The 20,600-nt window shown below is 38.1% G+C and overlaps 1 protein-coding gene across 3 annotated transcripts in view; it reads right to left on the minus strand.

Annotated features, from left to right (window-relative positions):
• Positions 1-20,600, minus strand: part of GALK2 (galactokinase 2) — a 171,689-nt gene that overhangs the window by 129,960 nt on the left and 21,129 nt on the right. For all 3 annotated transcript variants that reach the window (XM_066276457.1, XM_066276456.1, XM_066276455.1), the window contains 2 exons: positions 16,010-16,133; positions 989-1,079 (listed from right to left, as the gene is read on the minus strand). In XM_066276457.1, the coding sequence (XP_066132554.1) occupies positions 989-1,079; positions 16,010-16,133 (215 nt within the window). The remainder of the gene's footprint in view (positions 1-988; positions 1,080-16,009; positions 16,134-20,600) is intronic.

Consider the following 20,600-nt stretch of genomic DNA (forward strand, 5'->3'; position numbering starts at 1 on the left):
TACTCATGACGAAGTACCATATAGGACTACCAGGCAGTAAGGAACACAAGCTGTCTAAAACATGGATTTTAATAAACAAATTAAATTGATTTAGAAAATCAATTTTCTGTTTGTCTTTCATACCTTTTTTTATTAGAGGAGTAGAAATATTTTCTTCTTGCCTGACCTGTGGTGGCGCAGTGGATAAAGCGTCGACCTGGAACACTGAGGTCGCCGGTTCGAAACCCTGGGCTAGCCTGGTCAAGGCACATATGGGAGTTGATGCTTCCTGCTCCTCCCCCCTTCTCTCTCTCTCGGTCTTTCTCTCCTCTCTCTCTCTGTCTCTCTCCCTCTCTCTCTCCTTTCTAAAAAAAAAAAGAAATATTTTCTTCTCTTGTCTTTGTACATGACCTTAGAAATGTTTAAGGTAATTATTCAAAGTTTCTAAGAAAATACTTATTCTAGTAAATTTTACTACATCTTTTTTTTTAACTCCATCTGAAGTAGTAATAATATTAGTTACCACTTATTGAATGCCCAATATTATGTAATTCTTGCAACAACCCTTTTTTGGGATGGCAATAACATGATTTTATAGACCGCGTATCCGAGACTAAAGAGTTTAAATAAATAAAGCTGGGTAGAACCCAGATTCAAACCCTGGGCTGTTCGACTATAAATACTATTACAGTGCACACCTCTATATGCCTAGGACAAAATATGAATAATATTACTAGAATGTATCCTTCAAAAGAAAATTTGAAAAAAATTTAAAAACCAGAAAGATGTCAGATGCACCTAACTTATGAACAGCCACTATTGCTCCCTCTGAACATCACCTAGAAAAAATCATACCTACCCCATCCCCTGAAATACATAAATTAGCAAAACAGAACAGAAACATCAGTTAGAATTGAAAGGAGACAAAATCTAGAGTAAATAAAATAAATCTTGATATAATAAACATCATAATCTCAAATGCTAGTGGGTGCCTTAAAAACAAATTTACCTGAATTCCTTTAAATCCACATAGGAAATAGTTGTGCCATTGGGGCTTGGTTTTGTCAATCTGAATATTATCAGCCCTAGTAGTGAAGTCCCTGCAAAAACAAAAGACACCATAAATTTAAGACTAGAAACCTCGGGCTACAAAATCAATGGCTGACTGCTGCCATCTTGTGCCAAAGAGGTGATCCTGACATCTTATTTCCCATTTACTTTCAATATATGCATTTCACAGTCTTCCCAAAAACAACAAACATCTCCAGCTGCTAAAAGTTAAGAGAAGTTATAGTGACCTTACTAACTAAACCACTTCCAACTGACCCTTTTTATTTCCTGAAACAGAGAGGAACCAATATATATTTTTTATTTATTTTTTTACAGGGGCAGAGAAAGAGTCAGATAGAGGGATAGATAGGGACAGACAGACAGGAACGGAGAGAGATGAGAAGCATCAATCATCAGTTTTTCGTTGTGACACCTTAGTTGTTCATTGATTGTTTTCTCATATGTGCCTTGACCGCGGGCCTTCAGCAGACTGAGTAACCCCCCGCTCGAGCCAATGACCTTGGGTCCATGCTAGTGAGCTTTTTTGCTCAAGCCAGATGAGCCCATGCTCAGGCTGGCTATCCTGGGGTCTCAAACATGGGTCCTTCTGCATCCCAGTCCGATGCTCTATCCACTGCGCCACCGCCTGGTCAGGCAGGAACCAATATATTTTAGCATAATCTACACCCCTTTTTATTTCATGATGGTCCTTGTTAAGCTAGTGTAAACTTTCTGCTTTGGCCCTGCTGTTTGGCATACCTCTAACTGGAGCAGAAGTGCTCAAAGCCATCTTGCCCCACATTCTCTGCCACCCTTCCAATTTTACCAGATGTACAATTTAAGGGAAAAAGGAATACATAAAATAAATAATGATGCTAGTGGATTATAACTCATGGAATAAAATGAGATGCCCTGAATCTATGCTAATCTTTTTTTTTTTTTTAGAGAGAGAGCAGAAGTGGGAACAGACAGGAAGGGAGAGAGATGAGAAGCATCAACTCATAGTTGCAGTACTTAGTTGTTCACTGATTGCTTTCTTATATGTGCCTCATCCGAGGGGCTCCAGCCAAGTCAGTGACCCCTTGTTCAAGCCAGCAACCTTGGGCTCAAGCCAGCAAACTGGGGCTCAAGCTGGTGTGTCCGTATTCAAACCAGATGAACCCGCGCTCAAGCTGGTGACTTCGGGGTTTCCAACCTGGGTCCCCAGTGTCCCTGACTGATGCTCTATCCACTGCGCCACCACCTGGTCAGGCCTATATAATTAACAAATGAACAAAAAGCTACATGAAGGAGAAGGAAGGGAAAGCTCTTCCTTTGTGTAAAATGCCAAAAAATAGATGTAGAAAAATGATGGAAATAAAAAAAAATAACTATTTGGCAAACCCCTCAATAACTGTTTCAGGAAATAATCATCAATGGATGTTAAAATTAATAAGTAAAAAGTTGATAAGAAATAAGATATGTATATACACTTCAAGCACTTCCCCACCAGATAATTATTACAAGGGGAAAAAACTGTAACCTTATGGTAAATAAATCTGCCAGGCATCAGCTTAACCAAATAATCAAAATTAGCATCACTAGTAAAGGGACATCATGTGCTTCCTTGATATAATGCATGAGGACACACCAGCTAATGTGTGGGAATTCTTTGTACTATTTTTGTGACTTCTTTGTAAGTTGAAAATTATTTCACAATGAAAACTAGATCGGCTTCTAAATCAGCCAAAGGACAAAATATGTAAAACGAAAGAGGGAGTAAGGATTAACTTAAAAGTGAGAAAATAGCCTGGCCTGTGGTGGCACAGTAGATAGAGTGCAGACTTAGAACACTAAGGCTGCTGGTTTGAAACCCTGGGCTGGCCTGGTCAAGGCACATACAACAAGCAAGCAATGAACAACTAAAGTGAAGCAACTATGAGCTGATACTTCTTACTCCACCCCTCCTGTCTGTAAAATCAATAAATAGAAATAATAGAAATAAGAAAATAAGCAACATTCCCATACTGAGTGCTCATCACATAATTTACTAAATACCTACTATATGCCAGTCACATTAGTAGTTGCCTTGTATGTATTTTCGTCATTCAATAACATGAATACCTCACCTCCTAAGGAAAATATTTAAAGACCACTTAAGGTAGCAAGATATTCTGAGGAATATAAAGGCAAAAAGAAACGGCTTATCTGTTAAGCATTTGTAACCTAGCCAAGACAACATGAACACAAGTAATCACACATCACTGCCATGTGACGGTATGTAATATGGGGTGGGATACGAGGCCAAGAGGGCATCATTTCTACAGCAAGCGTAATGGGTTGGACAGAGGAGGTCTTCTGGAGATTCAGAGAAGTATGGTGACAATAAGGACACACACAGTCTGACTCCAGATCATAAGCTCTTTATGGGCACCTACAGATGTTAAAATATATTGGGAAAGTGATATCAGCGTCATAGTAGAGTAAGATGCTCCCTTTGTCTCTCCCCTTCAATCTGCAACTAGTGGGACTAGTGAGAGAGCCACACATCTGTACATCTGAAGGTGGTGGGCTGGAATGTATAGGAGCAACAAGTATGTTTCTCCTGACCTTGGCTCCCCGAGGTGGCAGCTGAATCCACAGCCCAAGGAGCACAGGCGCAGCGGTGGAGACCAAGGCGCAACTCCAGCACTCCCACCTTGGGGGAGAGGGATACAAGAAAAGGCCAGCAGTGGCCTAGCACCAACGACTCTGGCTCCCTCCCCTGGCCGCAGTGATGCTGAACCACCAGAGAGCACAGCAGCAGCGGAGGCAGCACAGGAGTCTCTGACCTCCTGGCTACAAAAATGTAAACAGCCACCAGGCAGCAGTGGCACCAAGGTTCTAGACCCAACCCTGCCATCTCCCCACCACAAGGAATTGCCCGAGATTCAATCGACCCTAGAAGCAACGAGGCACTCACTATCCCTGTGACCCTGGCAACAACACGCACAACCACAGTGAAACCAGCGACGACAGCAAGTGACTCCAGAGGCACAAGCAGCAATGAAGAGGCCACCTGGGACACCTCTGGCAGAGGCAGTGGGAGGAGGGAAATGGCTCTCAAATACTGACAGCTCAGGTCAGAGAAACCAAAAACTTGTGCTATAGCACCACCTCCTGGGGAGAAAATAAAAGGCCTCTAATTACCAACCTGCTGGATTGTTCAAATCAAAGCTGTACCTAAGTAAGAAAAGTGTTCCATACTTCAAATGTACTGGCAGAGGAACAACCCACCAAGCACCAAGAATCATGCTAAGCAGATAGCACAAAAAGAAAATGAGAATTTTATTCCTAAGCTCCTTGAATTGCCTTTCTGAATTTTCTTTCATGTCATTGACTTTCTTCATGGCATCTATTTTGAATTCATTTAGCTCACAAACCTTCCGTGACTTTGAGTTTGGTTTCTAGAAAAGATGCTTGGGCCTGACCAGGCGGTGGCGCAGTGGATAGAGCGTCGGACTGGGATGCAGTGGACCCAGGTTCAAGACCCGAGGTCACCAGATTGAGCGCGGGCTCATCTGGTTTGAGCATGGCTCACCTCAAGCAAGGGGGTACTCGGTCTGCTGAGGGCCCATGGTCAAGGCACATATGAGAGAACAATCAATGAACAACTAAGGTGTCGCAACAAAAAACTGATGATTGATGCTTCTCATCTCTCTCCGTTCCTGTCTGTCAGTCCCTATCTGTCTCTCTCTGTCACTCTAAAAAAAATAAATTAATTAATTAAAAAAAGATGCTTGGTATGATTTGTCTTCTTAAATTTATTCAGATTTGTTTTGTGTCCTAACATATGGTCTATCCTTGAAAATGTTCCATGGGTACTTAGAATGTATATTCTGTTGCTTTTGGATGGAATACTCTATCTATATCAATAAAGTGTATGAGGTCTAATGTGTCATTTAAGGCCAGTATTTCCTTGTTGACTTTATGTCTGAAGGATCTATCCAAGGGTGTAAGTGGGGTGCTAAAATCTGTTATTGCATTGCTATCAGTTTCTCCCTCTAAGTCTGTTCATAATAGATGCTTTATATATTTTGGTGCTCCTGAGTTGGGTGTGTATGTATTAATAAATGTTAGGTCTTCTTGATGTCCCCTTTATCATCATATAATGCCCATCTCTGTCTCTTGTTACCTCTTTTGGCTTGAAGTCTATTTTGACCTAAGTATGGCTGCACCTGCTTTCTTTCAGATGCCATTTGTTTAGAGTATCACTTTCCATCCCTGTCTTGGCTCTCTGCCTAGCCTTTCTGTAAGGTTCAAAAACAGGCACTCATCTTCCCAACCTTTGCTCCTGCATTACATCACCTATCTGCTGTCTCCATTCTTACACCGATGTTGTAGAATGCTAAAAAAGTCCTCAAAATGAGCAGATGTGACTCACTTCCCACTTACACATTTTATTCATTCATTCACCTGTTCATCCAACAAACATTTGCCCAGTACCTACCCTGTTTCTGTCAGGCATAAGGCTAGACCATTTACAATAACAATATGATCAAAATATAAATACTCAGAGAAAACTTTAACAAGAGATGTACAAAACATGTACTTTCAAAACAACAAAATACTTCTGAGAGAAATTAAAGACCCAAATAAATAGAGAGATATACTGTGTCAATGTATTAGAAGAATAGATACTGTTAAGATGTCAGTTCTTCCCAATTGATCTATATATTCAGCACTACCTCAATAAAAATCCCCACATGCTTCATCATAGAAATTGAATAGCTGATTCTAAAATTAATGAAAAAGTGCAAGAAATCTAGAATAGCCAAAACAAAATTTTTCCCTGAACTCTATTTTTTAATCAAATTTATTGGGGTGACATTAGTTAATAGGATCATTTTGGTTTCAAGTGTACATTTCTATGATACACAATCTGTATATTGCATTATGTGCCCACCATCCAAAGTCAAACCATTCCATCACCATGTTTTTGGCCGCCTCTATCCTCACCACCATTCCCTGGCCCCTTTCCTTCTGGTAAGCACCATACTGTTATCTGTGTCTATGAGTTTCAGTTTTATATCTCACATATGAATAAAATCATATGGTTCTTAGCTTTTTCTGACTCACTTATTTCATTTAGCATAATATTCTCAAGGTCTATTCATGTTGTCACAAATGGCAGTATTTCATCTTTTCTCATTGCTGAGTAGTATTCGTGTGTGTGTGTGTGTGTGTGTGTGTCCAGTTCTCTTATTGAAGGACACTTTGGTTGTCTCCATATCTCTATGTCTTGGGCACCGTTGAATAATGCTGCAATGAACACAGGGGTGAATTTGTCTTTGCGAATAAATATTTTTTAGTTTTCCAAGTAGAAATCCAGGAGGATTGCTGGATCGTATGGTAACTTTATTCTTAATATTTTGAGGACCCACCAGACTGTTTTCCATAGTGATTATACCAGTTGACATTCCCACCAGCAGTGAATGAGGGTTCCCTTTTCTTCACAACCTCTCCAACATTTGTTATTACCTGTCTTGTTGATAACAGCCAATCCAACAGGTGTGAGGTGATATCTCATTGTAGTTTTGATATACATTTCCCTAACAGCTAGTGAGGCTGAGCATCTTTTCATATACTGTATCTGTTGGCCATTTGTACATCTTCTTCAGAGAGGTGTCTGTTCAGCTCCTCTGCCCATTTTTTAATTGAATTGTTTGGTGTTGAGTTTTATGAGTTCTTTGTATTTTTTGGCCATTAACCCTTTGTCAGAGCTATGGTTTCAAAAATCTTCCATTTGGTTGTCTACCATTCTGTTTTGTTGTCAAGTTTTTTTGTTTTTGTTTTGTTTTGCTGTGTAGAAGCTTTTTAGTTTAATATGGTCCCATTCATTTATTTTTGCCTTTACTTCCTTTGCCTTTGGGGTCAAATTCATAAAATGTTCTCTTTGGTCAAAATCCATAAATTCAGTATCTATGTTTTCTTCTTTGTAATTTATTGTTTCAAATCTTATATTTAAGTTTTTGATCCATTTTGAATTATTTTTTTGTACATGGGGAAAAACTATAATCTAGTTTCTTTCTTTTGTATGTGGCTTTCCAATTTTCCCAGCACTATTTATTAAAGAGGCTTTCTTTTCTTCTTACATGTATTTGACTCCATTGTTAAAAATTATTTGCCCATATACATGTGGTTTTATTTCTGGGTTTTCAATTCTGTTCCATTGGTCTGTGTGTCCGTTTTCCTACCAATACCATTCTGATTTGATCATCGCAGCTTTGTAATATAACTGAAAGTCAGGTAGTGTCATAGTCTGGCTTCATTCTTTTCTCTCAGGATTGCTTTGTCTATTCAGGGTCTTTTGTGATTCCATCCAAATCTGATTTTTTTTTTCTTCAATTTCTTTTAAAAAACACCATTGAAATTTTGATGGAGTTTGCATTAAATCTGTATATTACATTGAGTAATATGGTCATTTTCACTATGTTGATTCTTCCAGTCCATGAACAAAGTATATCTTTCCATTTCATTGTCTTTTTCCATCTATTTTATAATGCTTTGTAGTTTTCAGTACATAGGTCCTTCACATTCCTTGCTAAGTTTATTCCTAGGTATTTAATTTTATTTTGTTGCAAATGCAAAAGGGATTGTGCTTTTTTTTTCTTTTCACTTCTTTTTCTGAAGTTTCATAGTTAGTATATAGGAAAGCAGTGGATTTTTGTACATTGATTTTGTACCTTGCAACCTTACTGTATTTGTTTATTGTTTCTAATAGCTTTTGGTGGTCTTTAGGATGTTCTATATACAGAATCATGTCATCTGCAAAAAGTGACACTTACTTCTTCCTTTCCAATTTGATGCCTTTTATTCCCTTCTCTTGCCTGGTTTCTCTGGCTAGAACTTCCAGAACTACGTTGAACAAGACTGGTAAGAATGGGCCTGACCAAGTGGTGGTGCAGTGGATAGATTGTTGATTTGGAATGCTGAGGACCTAGGTTTGAAAGCCCAAGATCCCCAGCTCGACAGGGGACCACAGACATGACTTCATGGTCGCTGACTTGAGCACAAAGGTCACTGGTTTGAGCTCAAGGTCACTGGCTTGAGCAGGGGTCACTGGCTCTGCTGAAGCCCCCCAAAGTACACATGAGAAGCAATCAATGAACAACTAAAGAGCTGTAACTACAGGTTGATGCTTCTCATCTCTACCTTCCTATCTCTGTTTCTCTTTAAAATAAAAAAAAAGAGTGGTAAGAATGGGCATCCTTGTCTCATTCATAATTTTAAGAAAATTTAGTTTTTCACCATTTAGTATGATATTGGCTGATAGTTTGTCATATATGTCCTTTATTATTTTGAGATACTTTCATTCTATACCTATTTTATTGTTTTAATTATAAATGGATGTTGTATCTTATCAAATGCTTTTTCTGCATTTATTGATAAGAACACATGATTTTCATCATTTATTTTGTTAATGTGCTGTATTACATTGATGGATATGCATGTATTGAACCGTCTTTGTGCCCCTGGAGTGAACCCCACATGATCATGATGTATTTTTTTAATGTACTGTTGTTCAATGTGCTAGTATTTTATTTAGGATTTTTGCATCTGTATTCATCAGAGATATTGGTCTATATTTCTTTTTTGTGTTGTCCTTGCCAGGTTTTGGTATCAGGGTTATGTTGGCCTCCAAAATGTGTTAGAAAGTATTGCCTCTTCTTCAGTTTTTTGGAAGAGTTTGAGAAACAGGTATCATACCTTCTTTGAATGTTTAGTAGAATTCACTAGTGAAGCCATCTATCTGGTCCTGCATTTTTATTTTTTTCATGGTTATTTTTCAATTTCTTGTTTATCGGTCTAATTAGGTTTTCCAATTCTTCATGAGTCATTCTAGGAAAGTTATATATTTCTAAGAAGTTATCCATTTCTTCTAGGTTGTTAAATTTAGTGGCATATAATTTTCATAGTATTCTAGTATTATCCTTTGTATATCTGTGATGTCTGTGGCAACTTCTCTTTCATTTTGGATTTTGTTTATATCAGTTTTTCCTCTTTTTTTCTTAGTGAGTCTAGCCAGGGGTTAGTCAATTCTATTAACCTTTTCAAAGACTCAGCTCTTTGTTATATTAATTTTTTATATAGCATTTTTGTTCTTTCACTCAATTCTGCTCTAATCTTTGTTATTTCTTTTCCTCTACTGACTCTGGATTGCCTTTGTTCTTTTTCTAGTTCTTTAAGATGTAATGGCAGGTTGTTTACTAGGGATTTCTCTTGTATCTTGAGATAGGCCTGTAATGATCTAAACTTCCCTCTCACTAATACCTTTGCAGCATGCTAGAAGTTGTGGTATGTTGTAATGTCATTCTCATTTCTCTATATATATCTTTTGATCTCATCTTTTTTCTTTGACCAGTCATTTTTTAGTAATTTGTTGTTTAATTTCCACATATTTATAGATTTATTTTCTTTATTTCTGCAGTTGATTTCTAATTTCAAAGCATTGTGGTTGGAAAGTATGCTTGGTATATCAATCTTCTTAAATTTGTTGAGGCTAGTTTTTTTACTGAAAATATTGTCTATTTTTGAGAATGTTTCATGTGCACTGCAGAAAAATGTATAATCTAATATTCTAGGATTAAAGGCTCTGTAAATGTCAATTAGTGCATTTGGTCTACGTGTCATTTAAAGCCGATATTTCTTTATTGATTTGCTGTTTGGATGATCTATCTAAAACTCTAATGGAGTATTAAGGTCCCCAACTATGACTGTGTTTTTGTCAGTTTCTCCCTTTAGTTCTGTTAGTAGTTGCTTTATATATTTTGGTGCTCCCTGATTGGGTGCATATATATTAAAAAGTGATGTAGTGCCTCTTTATCATTAAAAAACATTTTTGCCTCTTGTTACCTCTGTTATCTTGAAATCTATTTTGTCAGCTATAACTATGGCTACATGTGCTTTGCTGTTGATGTTATTTGCTTGGGAAATCATTTTCCATGCTTTCACTTTGAGTCTAGTTTTGTCATTGCAACTTAGATGTGTCTCCTGAAGGCAGCATATGGTTGGGTTTTGTTTTTGATCCAGTCTGCTACTCTGTGTCTCTTTATTGATGAATTCAGTCCATTTATATTTAGGATAATTATTGATGTATGAGAATTTCCTATAGCCATTTTATCTTTTGTTTTCTGGTAGCTCTGTGCTTCCATTGGTTATTTTCCTTTGTGTTTCTGTGGTATTCTGTACTTCTTTCCTCTGTTCCCTCTTTTCTAAAGCTGTGTGTCTTAGTTTTGGGTTTTTTGTGTGTGGTCACCATTAAGGTTAATTTTGTTGGTGATCTTATAGTTTTGTGAATTTCTGTTCTCTGTTTCAGGTACAGTAACTACCTTTAGTACTTCCTGCAATGGAGGTCTTCTTGTGATAAATTCCCTCAGCCTCTGTATGTCTAGAAAAGTCTTTATTTCTCTTTCATATTTAAAGGATAACTTTGTTGGATATATTATTCTTGACTGGAAATTTATTTCAGTAGTTTAAATATTTGGTTCCACTCTATTCTGGCTTGTAGAGTTTCTGCTAAGAAACTTTATGATAACCTAAGGGGCTTTCCTTTATAGGTTAATTTCTTCTTTTCTCTGGCTGCCTTACGAATTCTTTCTTTGTCTTTAATTTTTGAGAGTTAATACAATGTGCCTTGGAGAAGACCTCTTTAAATTGAGGTTACTAGGTATTGCTTGCTTCTTGGCTTTGAGAATCTAGCTCTTTGTCTAGGTTTAGAAATTACTCATCAAACATTTGTTTGAATAGGCTCTCTGCTCCCTTCTCCCGCTTTTCTTCTCATGGAATGCCTATTATTCTAATACTGCTTTTTCTGGTGGAGTCAAATAGTTTGTATAGAGTTCTTTCATTTTTTTTATGCTCAAGACTCTCTCTTCTTCCCGTGGTGTCATTTCTAGATTTCTATCTTTAATGTCACTAGTTTCTTTCTCCATCTGGTCCACTCTATTTCTATGCTGGCTAGTTCCTTTTTTTTTTTTTTTTTTTTTTTTTTTTTTTGTATTTTTTGTATTTTTCCAAAGTGAGAAGTAGGGAGTCAGAGAGACAAACTCCCACATGCACCTGACCAGGATCCACCCGGCATCCACCGGCTCACCAGGGGGCAATGCTCAGCTCCTCTTGAATGGCTGCAATTGGAGCCATTCTAGTGCCTTAGGCAGAGGCCATGGAGCCATCCTCAGCACCCCGGCCAACTTTGCTCCAATGGAGCCTTGACTGCGGGAAGAGAAGAGAGAAACATGGAGAAAGGAGAGGGAAAAGGGTGTTCAAGCAGATGGGTGCTTCTCCTGTGTGCTCTGGCCAGGAATTGAACCCAGGACCTCCACACACTGGGCTGACACTCTACCACTGAGCCAACCAGCCAGGGCCTAGTTCCTTCCTGATCTCTCTTATTGAGCTCTTCATTTCCAGAATTTCTGTTTGGTTCTTTTTCAGAGTTTCAACCTCTTTGAAAGTACTCATTTCATTTGTTAATTTGTTTTCTGAGTACATTAAATTGCCTGTCTGTATTTTATTGCATTTCATTGAGTATCTTCAGAACTGCAATCTTGAATTCTCTGACACGAATATCACATACTTCCATGTGTTTAAGTTTGCTTTTCAGAGATTTTTCATTTTCTTTTTGAGCTGCTTCACTTCTTTGGTTATTCATAGTATTTGATGGGTTCAGTCTCTGTCTAGGTATCTGTGTATGAGTGGCACTTCTGCAGTGGACTACGAAGAAGTCTTTCTATTCTTTTCCAGTAGGTGGCACTGAATCACAAGTTTTTTAGCTCTGTGAAATCCCTATGCTGATCCCTCAGTGTCTCTTGCTGCCATCACTGTAGCTGCTATGCATGGGGGTGATACTGGCTTGGGGAGCCCCATCACCTTCTTTGTTTTACCCTCCCAGTAATAACAACTTAGGACCTCCACCGGGTCCCCTTTGTAACCCAACCAGGGCCAGTCATGAGTACACCTTATGCTCAGAAGAAATAGTATCATTTCTCTGGTTTGCAAATAACATGTTCTGCAATCCAATACCAAGGATGAAGGGAGTAGAGTTCTGAGAGTCTATTGTGGCTTTGTTTCTCTGTTTGAAATGGTGGCCACCTAGCGACCCTGGCAGCATGGCAGTGCTGTATCCTTGCCTAGAGCCTTGCACTCAGCTTCTCACTCCTGTGGGAATGCCCACTGAATCTCTCTGCTCCTCCCAGCTGAAGGAAGCACCAGCCATACCTGGATTTCTCCCCTCTCCAGGCTGAGCTCCCCCCACCATGAGTTCCTGGCTACAGAGCTGCCTCCATGGCTCATCTGAACCCTCCTCCCTTTTGCCTCCCCCATTAGTTCCCATTTTCACACCTTTAGGTGCTTTAGTGTGTGAATCTCTCAGGTGTGCCTGTATGCAGAGCAGGGAATCCTCTGTTGAGTTACAACTGTTTAAACTGTTAAAATTTTATGGGAAGAGACCAAGGGGTCTCTAATGTTACCAGCAAAAACACACTTTAAAAAGACAAACAATATTAGAGGATTTACATTACCTGAGTTCAGGACTTCTTATAAAGCTACAGTTTTCAGACAGTGTGATATTGACATAAAGATAGATAGACACATCAATGGAACAGAAAGAGTGCAGAAACAAATTGATACAGATATTACCAATCGCTTTTCAACAAAAGTGTCAAGATAATTCAATGGAAAATAATAATGTTTCTAACAAATAGTGGGAAACAATTGGATAACCATAAGCAAACACATAAACCTCAGCCCTTACCTCATGCCACATATAAAAGTTAACTCTAAATGAATCATAGACCTAAATGTAAGAACTAAAACACTGACTGAAAAAAATTTTAATGACTTTGAGTTTGGCAAAGGTTTCTTTAATACAGTCAAAAACAACAAAATGTGAAAGGAAAATAACCAATAAATAGTACTTCATCAAAATTAAAAACTGTTCTTCAAACTATTCAGTAAAGAAAACAAAAATTCAAGCCACAGACCAGATGAAATATTTTGCAAAACATACCTCTAACAAAGGACTTATATCACAATAAATAATAAACTCTTACAGGTCAATAATAGAAGATGAAAATTCTACTTAAAGATGGGAAAATTATTTAGACAGACCTTTAAGCAAAGAAGATATACAAATGATAAAAATATATATTTAAAAAGATGTTCATAAAAGTTTTTGCTCAGCAAGAGAAACTGATATCAAAATAAACAGACAGCCAACTATATGGGAACTGATATTTTCAAACGACAGCTCAGATAAGGGCCTAATATCCAAAATTTACAAAGAACTCATAAAACTCAACAACAAACAAACAAACAATCCAATAAAAAAATGGGAAGAGGACATGAACAGACACTTCTCCCAGGAAGAGATACAAATGGCCAACAGATATATGAAAAGATGCTCAGCTTCATTAGTTATTAGAGAAATGCAAATCAAAACTACAATGAGATACCACCTCACTCCTGTTAGATTAGCTATCATCAACAAGACAGGTAATAGCAAATGTTGGAGAGGCTGTGGAGAAAAAGGAACCCTCATTCACTGTTGGTGGGACTGTAAAGTAGTACAACCATTATGGAGGAAAGTATGGTGGTTCCTCAAAAAGCTGCAAATAGAACTACCTTATGACCCAGCAATCCCTCTACTGGGTATATACCCCAAAAACTCAGAAACATTGATACGTGAAGACACATGTAGCCCCATGTTCATTGCAGCACTGTTCACAGTGGCCAAGACATGGAAACAACCAAAAAGCCCTTCAATAGAAGACTGGATAAAGAAGATGTGGCACATATACACTATGGAATACTACTCAGCCATAAGAAATGATGACATCAGATCATTTACAGCAAAATGGTGGGATCTTGATAACATTATAAGGAGTGAAATAAGCAAATCAGAAAAAAACAAGAACTACATGATTCCATACATTGGTGGAACATAAAAATGAGACTAAGACACATGGACAAGAGTGTGGTGGTTACCAAGGGTGGGGGGGGAGGGAGGACATGGGAGGGAGGGAGGGAGAGAGTTAGGGGGAGGGGGAGGGGCACAGAGAACTAGATAGAGGGTGACGGAGGACAATCTGACTTTGGGCGAGGGGTTTGCAACATAATTTGATGACAAAATAACCTAGACATGTTTTCTTTGAATATATGTACCCTGATTTATTAATGTCATCCCATTACCATTAATAAAAATTTATTAAAAAAAAAAAAAAAAGATGTTCAACATCATTAGAGAAATTAAAAACCACAATGCACTACTACTACACATTTATGAAAGTGGCTACAATCATAAAAGACATATTAGCAAAGATGTGGATCAACTGAACTATCACACATGATGGCAGGAATGTAAACGTTTCAACTACTTTGAAAAAATAGTGAGCAAATTCTTTGAAAAGGTAAACCAGACAGTCCACTCCTAGGTATTTATCAAAGAAAAACAAAATACATGTTCATATATAGATTTGTACACAAATATCCTAGCAGCATTATTCATAACAGCCCAAAACAAGAAATAATCTAAATGCCCATCAATGGTGAGAAGATAAACAATTATGGTATCTCCTTGCAATGAATGCTACCCAACATGTGCAGAATTCTGGGAGGCATGCTGCATACTTCCTAGGGTCCTGATGGAATAAAGCCACTTATCTTCAGCAGAGACTACGTGCCCTGATAATTCACCTCTGCTTCCCTAACTCATTCTCCATGCTCCTTCACTATCACTCCTGGGGTCATTCCCAAACACTCCACCTTCATCCAAGTCTGTCTCAGGCTCTCAGGCTCTGCTTTTGTGAAAAGAAATAAAATAAAACTGAAACCACATATCTATCATGATGGCAACTGTTAAGTTAGTTTGAGTAAATCAGTATGACAAATTATTATATACCCAGTTTTAAATGTTTGCAAACAATGACACAAAATTGTGTTTGAGATAATATAAAGTTTTCTTAAAAGGGTCCAAAATGTACATAAGATAAATTCTCAATTATGCAAAATTAACAGAAAATAAAAGAATCTTATACAATAAGTTCCATATAAAAGTAAAGAATTTCTGTATCTTGCACAACCTGGTATAATGCCTTATCAAAGGCATACATAAAATAATAGCAAACTAAGCATTACTGCAGGCAAACTGTCCAGTGAAGAGTAAGCCTAAAATATAATGTACCAATTATATGACAAAATCTTTTTTTTGTAATTAGCAAGTCAAATCCATCATAATATATAATTAGCAAGTAGGTTTTATCCAAGGAATGGAAAGACAGTTCAACATTAGAAAATTCATCAATAGAATATATAATATTTTTTAATGATCCTCAATATTGAGTAGACATTGGATAAAATTTGATACCCATTAATTTTTTTAATCTTAGCAAACTTAGAATTAAAAGTATATTTTTAACTTAATAAAGCATATATACTAGAAGCTTACATCTATTATGTATCAGACTCTATGTTTGACACTGAGGCTACAGCATTGAAGAGAGAGGCCATAGTACCTGAAGTCACAGAACTTATAATTACTGGGGCATACAGGCAAGTAGGCAGAGAATGGTAATACAGCATGGTAAAATGCTATGATAAGAGAATTAGGGGGTGCCTTAATAACATAAAAAGGCACCATCCCTGACTTTGCTGGAGATATAGTAGTTACCACAATAGATAATAAATACTTTCTGCACAAGGACAGAGTTACAGTATTTTCATCTTTGTATTGCCCACTATCTAAAATAATGTCCAAAACACGTGATAAAGCTTTAGTAAATGTTTCTTAAATGAAAGAGAAAATAAAATAAACAAATATTAAACATTAGTTTTAGATTATTTTGCAAGTCAGAAATAAATTTTCAATAAATTAAATAATTTATTATAAATTTGATATCTCCTAAAGATTTGTGTACCAATACAAAGACAGACACATACACACACCGTAGCAACCCTAAATACTCACAGGTACAAGGAATTTGTATTGGCCAGTTGGAGAGTGTGTGTTTTCACAGGTTCCACAGCTATTAACACATCTTGTTCTACAGCCATAGGAAGAACAGCATATCCACAGTAATCTATATGTTCTCCTGGAAAAAAGAGAAAGCTTGTTTATCACTGAAAACATAAGGCACAAGTGAAACACAAGTTGACACACAGGAAAAACTTGACCACAAGCTAGGTTTGAACAGAAAATAAAAATACTACAGGTAAAAAATGATTCAGTTTTCTTTTTCTTCTAGACATCTGAGCCAGGACCTTCTGCTACCATAAGGATATTAGTTGTTAGTTCCTGTTCATTTTTAGACCTCTTTAAACCTTCACAAGTTTTTTTTCCCACTTCTAATTCATATTGAACATCTTCAAATATTGTTATGTGACTAGTTATGTAAAGCATCATAAAAAGAAGTACATATATTCTTTCTCTGTTGTTCTTTTGTATTAACTTTTAAAATATACTGCTCACACTTTAAGAATTTCACTCCAAAGGCAAGGGAAGTGAAGGCAAAGATAAATGAATGGGACTACATCAGACTAAGAAGCTTTTGCATAGCAAGAAAAACTGACAACAAAACAAACAGACAGCCAACTAAATGGGAAATAATATTTTCAAACAACAGCTCAGATAAGGGCCTAATATCCAAAATATACAAAGAACTCATAAAACTCAATAACAAACAAACAAACAATCCAATTAAAAAATGGGAAGAGGACATGACCAGACACTTCTCCCAGGAAGAAATACAAATGGCCAAGAGATATATGAAAAGATGCTCATCTTCATTAGCTATGAGAGAAATGCAAATCAAAACTACAATGAGATATTACCTCACATCTGTTAGATTAGCTATTATCAACAAGACAGGTAATAATAAATGTTGGAGAGGCTGTGGAGAAAAAGAAACCCTCATCCACTATTGATGGGAATGTAAATTAGTTCAACCATTATGGAAGAAAGTATGGTGGTTCCTGAAAGAATTAAAAATAGAGCTACTATATGAGCCAGCAATCCCTCTACTGGGTATATACCCTCAAAACTCAAAAACACTGCTATGTAAAGACACATGCAGCCCCATGTTCATTGCAGCATTGTTCACAGTGGCCAAGACATGGAAACAACCAAAAAGCCCTTCAATAGATGACTGGATAAAGAAGATGGGGTACATATATACTATGGAATACTACTCAGCCATAAGAAATGATGACATCGGATCATTTACAACAACATGGATGGACCTTGATAACATTATACTGAGTGAAATAAGTAAATCAGAAAAAAACTAAGAACTATATGATTCCATACATAGATGGGACATAAAAAAGAGACTCAGAGACACAGACAAGAGTGTGTTGGTTGGGGGTGGGGGGAGGGGGCACAAAGAAAACCAGATAGAAGGTGACAGAAGACAATTTGACTTTGGGTGATGGGTATGCAACATAATCAAATGTCAAAATAACCTGGAGATGTTTTCTCTGAACATATGTACCCTGATTTATCAATGTCACCCCATTAAAATTAATAAAAAAAAGAGTGACAATGTAAGGCAGAGGGCATTAAACCTAAAATACTATTTTCAACTATTTTTGACATCTTGAGTTTTTGCTTAGATCTACCAATACATAGTGTTCTATAAAACATAATATTAAAATAATTACAAAATTTTATGAGCACTTATAAAATAAAAGGTACAGATACTTAAAATATATATATACTGCTCACAAAAATTAGGGGATATTTCAAAATGAATATGAAGCAATAAAATATCCCCTAACTTTTATGAGCAGCATATGAATGATAAGAGCCTTTAACCCACTCTCCCCTATATTAACATTATGTGAGGCCCATTCTCTTCCTTACTAAAGAATGAGCTCACTAAAGGTGAGGATTTTACTTTATTTTTCTGATTATACTGGCACTAATAAGTTGTGTTGAATATGTTACATATACCTAGGATAAGGAAAAGAATCTAGAAAAAGAATATTTAATCTGTGCTCCTTTATATATATTAAGCAAATATAGGAAGCAAACTATTCTTTTCACTTTAATTTCTCTCTGAAACACCAGGGAGAATTATTTTATAACGATACCACATGTCTTCAAATTACCATTTAAACTCAAGGTTGTTATTCATAGATTTGAATATAAAATAACAATTCAAGAAAGATGGGCTGAGCAAGCTCATTTATATTTCCCCATACCAGGCTTTTATATCTGACTGTTCCTATAGCAGACATTGATCAACTAAGAAATACAAAATGAATGGAAGGCAATTCAACTGCATAATTATATTTTTAAACAATTATTATTCTACATATTATCATAGGTAACAAGCCTTTTGTTTCTACATTGATGTGTCCTTTAAAATAATAAAACAGGCTTCTGGTCAAGATGACAGTGTATCAGGGGTCGGGAACCTATGGCTCACGAGCCAGATGTGGCTCTTTTAATGGCTGCATCTGGCTCGCAGACAAATCTTTAATAAAAAAATAATAAAGTTAAAAATATAAAACATTCTCATGTATTACAATCCATTCAATTCCTACTGCTCATGTTCACGGTTGCGGGTGGCTGAAGCCAATCACAGCTATCCTCTGGGACAACACCAAATTTTTATTGGATAATATGTAATGTACACGGGTCGTTGTATGACTCTCACAGAATTACATTTTAAAATATGTGGCATTCATGGCTCTCTCAGCCAAAAAGGTTCCCGACCCCTGTAAACACAGTATGTGCATCCTCCCACAAGCACTTCAAACATACAACTGAACTACAGAACTATCATTCAGAACTGCCTGGAATCTAGCTAAACAGAAGTCCTACAACTAAAGGTATAAAGAAGATGCCACATTGAGACTGGTAGTCGGGGTGGAGATGTAGAACGGGCTGGTCTCACACTCGCATCTTTTAGTAAAAAGTCGGTAGGGATACCTTAGCTGTGGAGGTGCCCCCTGAGAAGCAGGGGGTTCCAGCCCCACAGCAGGCCTCCCAGGCCAGGGTTCCAATTCCAGGAAGAGAAGTCCCCATACCTTCTGGCTGTAAAAATCAGTGGGGATTGCCCTGGCCAGAGTGGCTCAGCTGGTTAGAGCATCAGCCCGATACACCAAGGTTGCAGGGTCAGGGCATATACAAGAATCAACCAATGAATACATAAATAAGTGTAAAACAAATTGATGTTTCTCCCCTCTCTCCCCACTCTCCCCTCTCTCTCTCTTACTCTTTCTCTCTCTCTAAAAAAAAAAATAAAAGAAAACTCAGTAAATAAAAAAACTTTTGAAACCGGCAGGAGTTATGGCTGAGTGAGATGAAGGACTGCTCACGCCCCAGGCAGTTCCCCGGCTTCAACGGTCCACACATGGACTCAGACTCACTCCCTCTGAACTCCAGCTGGAGCAGCAGCTCGAAAGACACCAGGGACATACAGGAAAGAAATAAACCATCTGGCGTTAGAATGAGAGCTGGGGAGGAGGGCAGCTTTCTCCCAGACAGAAGTGCTGGCGGGGGCCACTGTTCCTTTTCTGAGCCCTTCCTACAGAGCTGGCAGGCAGGCACCCTAGCTGAGTCTCTATCAACCTGGCTATCACTGTTCTCCCTACCTGGTGATTGCCTGGGATCCTGCCACACCAACTTGCGGGCCCACCCAAGTGGTTTCCAGTGGCTTTTCCATACAAATAGCCAGTCTTGGCTCATGCTTCAGGATTTCCTAAAATTTCTCAAACAAGCAGCTCCTGGCCTTGGTGTGCCCCATATGTCTGACTACATGGCCCCAGGCCTGGCACTAGCAGCAGCCACCCTTGGTTTGCTGCTTGGCCTCTCCTGCATTCCTCCAATCCAAGCACAAGTAGCAGCCCTCTACACATTGCTTTGTAGTTCATGCCACCTGATCTCGGGCAGAACACAGGCAGTGGCTGACCTTAGCCTGCATCTCGTGGGAGACCCCAGTACCAGCCCACCAGATAAACTTACCCAACAACCTCCATAAGCAACACACTCAAGGGGCAGACTCAGCAGGCACCACAGCCCTGCTGAAGTAAGTCTTGCTCCACAGAGTGGGCTCTTATACAGCCCTCTTTACAACTGATTGGCTGGAGGTAAATCCCTCCCACTGATGTGCCAATAGCAACCAAGGCTCAACCACAACAGGAGGATATATACAGCCCACACGGGTGAAGGGGCACAGGTGTAGTGCCCAGTTCCGATGATCAGGGAGGCTGTGCCACTGGACCCTGCAGGACCTACTACATTAGGCCACTTTACCTAAGTATAGGAAATGTAGCAGCTTTACCTAATATATAAATACAAACACAGGGAGGTAGCCAAAATGAGGAGACAAAAAAACATATCCCAAATGAAAAAACAGAATAAAACTCCAGAAAAAGAACTAAACAAAACGAAGACAAACAATCAACTAGATGCAGAGTTCAAAGCACTGGTTAAAGCAGGGGTCCCCAAACTACGGCCCACAGGCCACATGCAGCCCCCTAAGGCCGTTTATCTGGCCCCCACCGCACTTCCGGAAGGGGCACCTCTTTCATTGGTGGTCAGTGAGAGGAGC

Source organism: Saccopteryx bilineata, chromosome 4 (assembly GCF_036850765.1).
Source record: "Saccopteryx bilineata isolate mSacBil1 chromosome 4, mSacBil1_pri_phased_curated, whole genome shotgun sequence".
Taxonomy (NCBI): Eukaryota; Metazoa; Chordata; class Mammalia; order Chiroptera; family Emballonuridae; genus Saccopteryx; species Saccopteryx bilineata.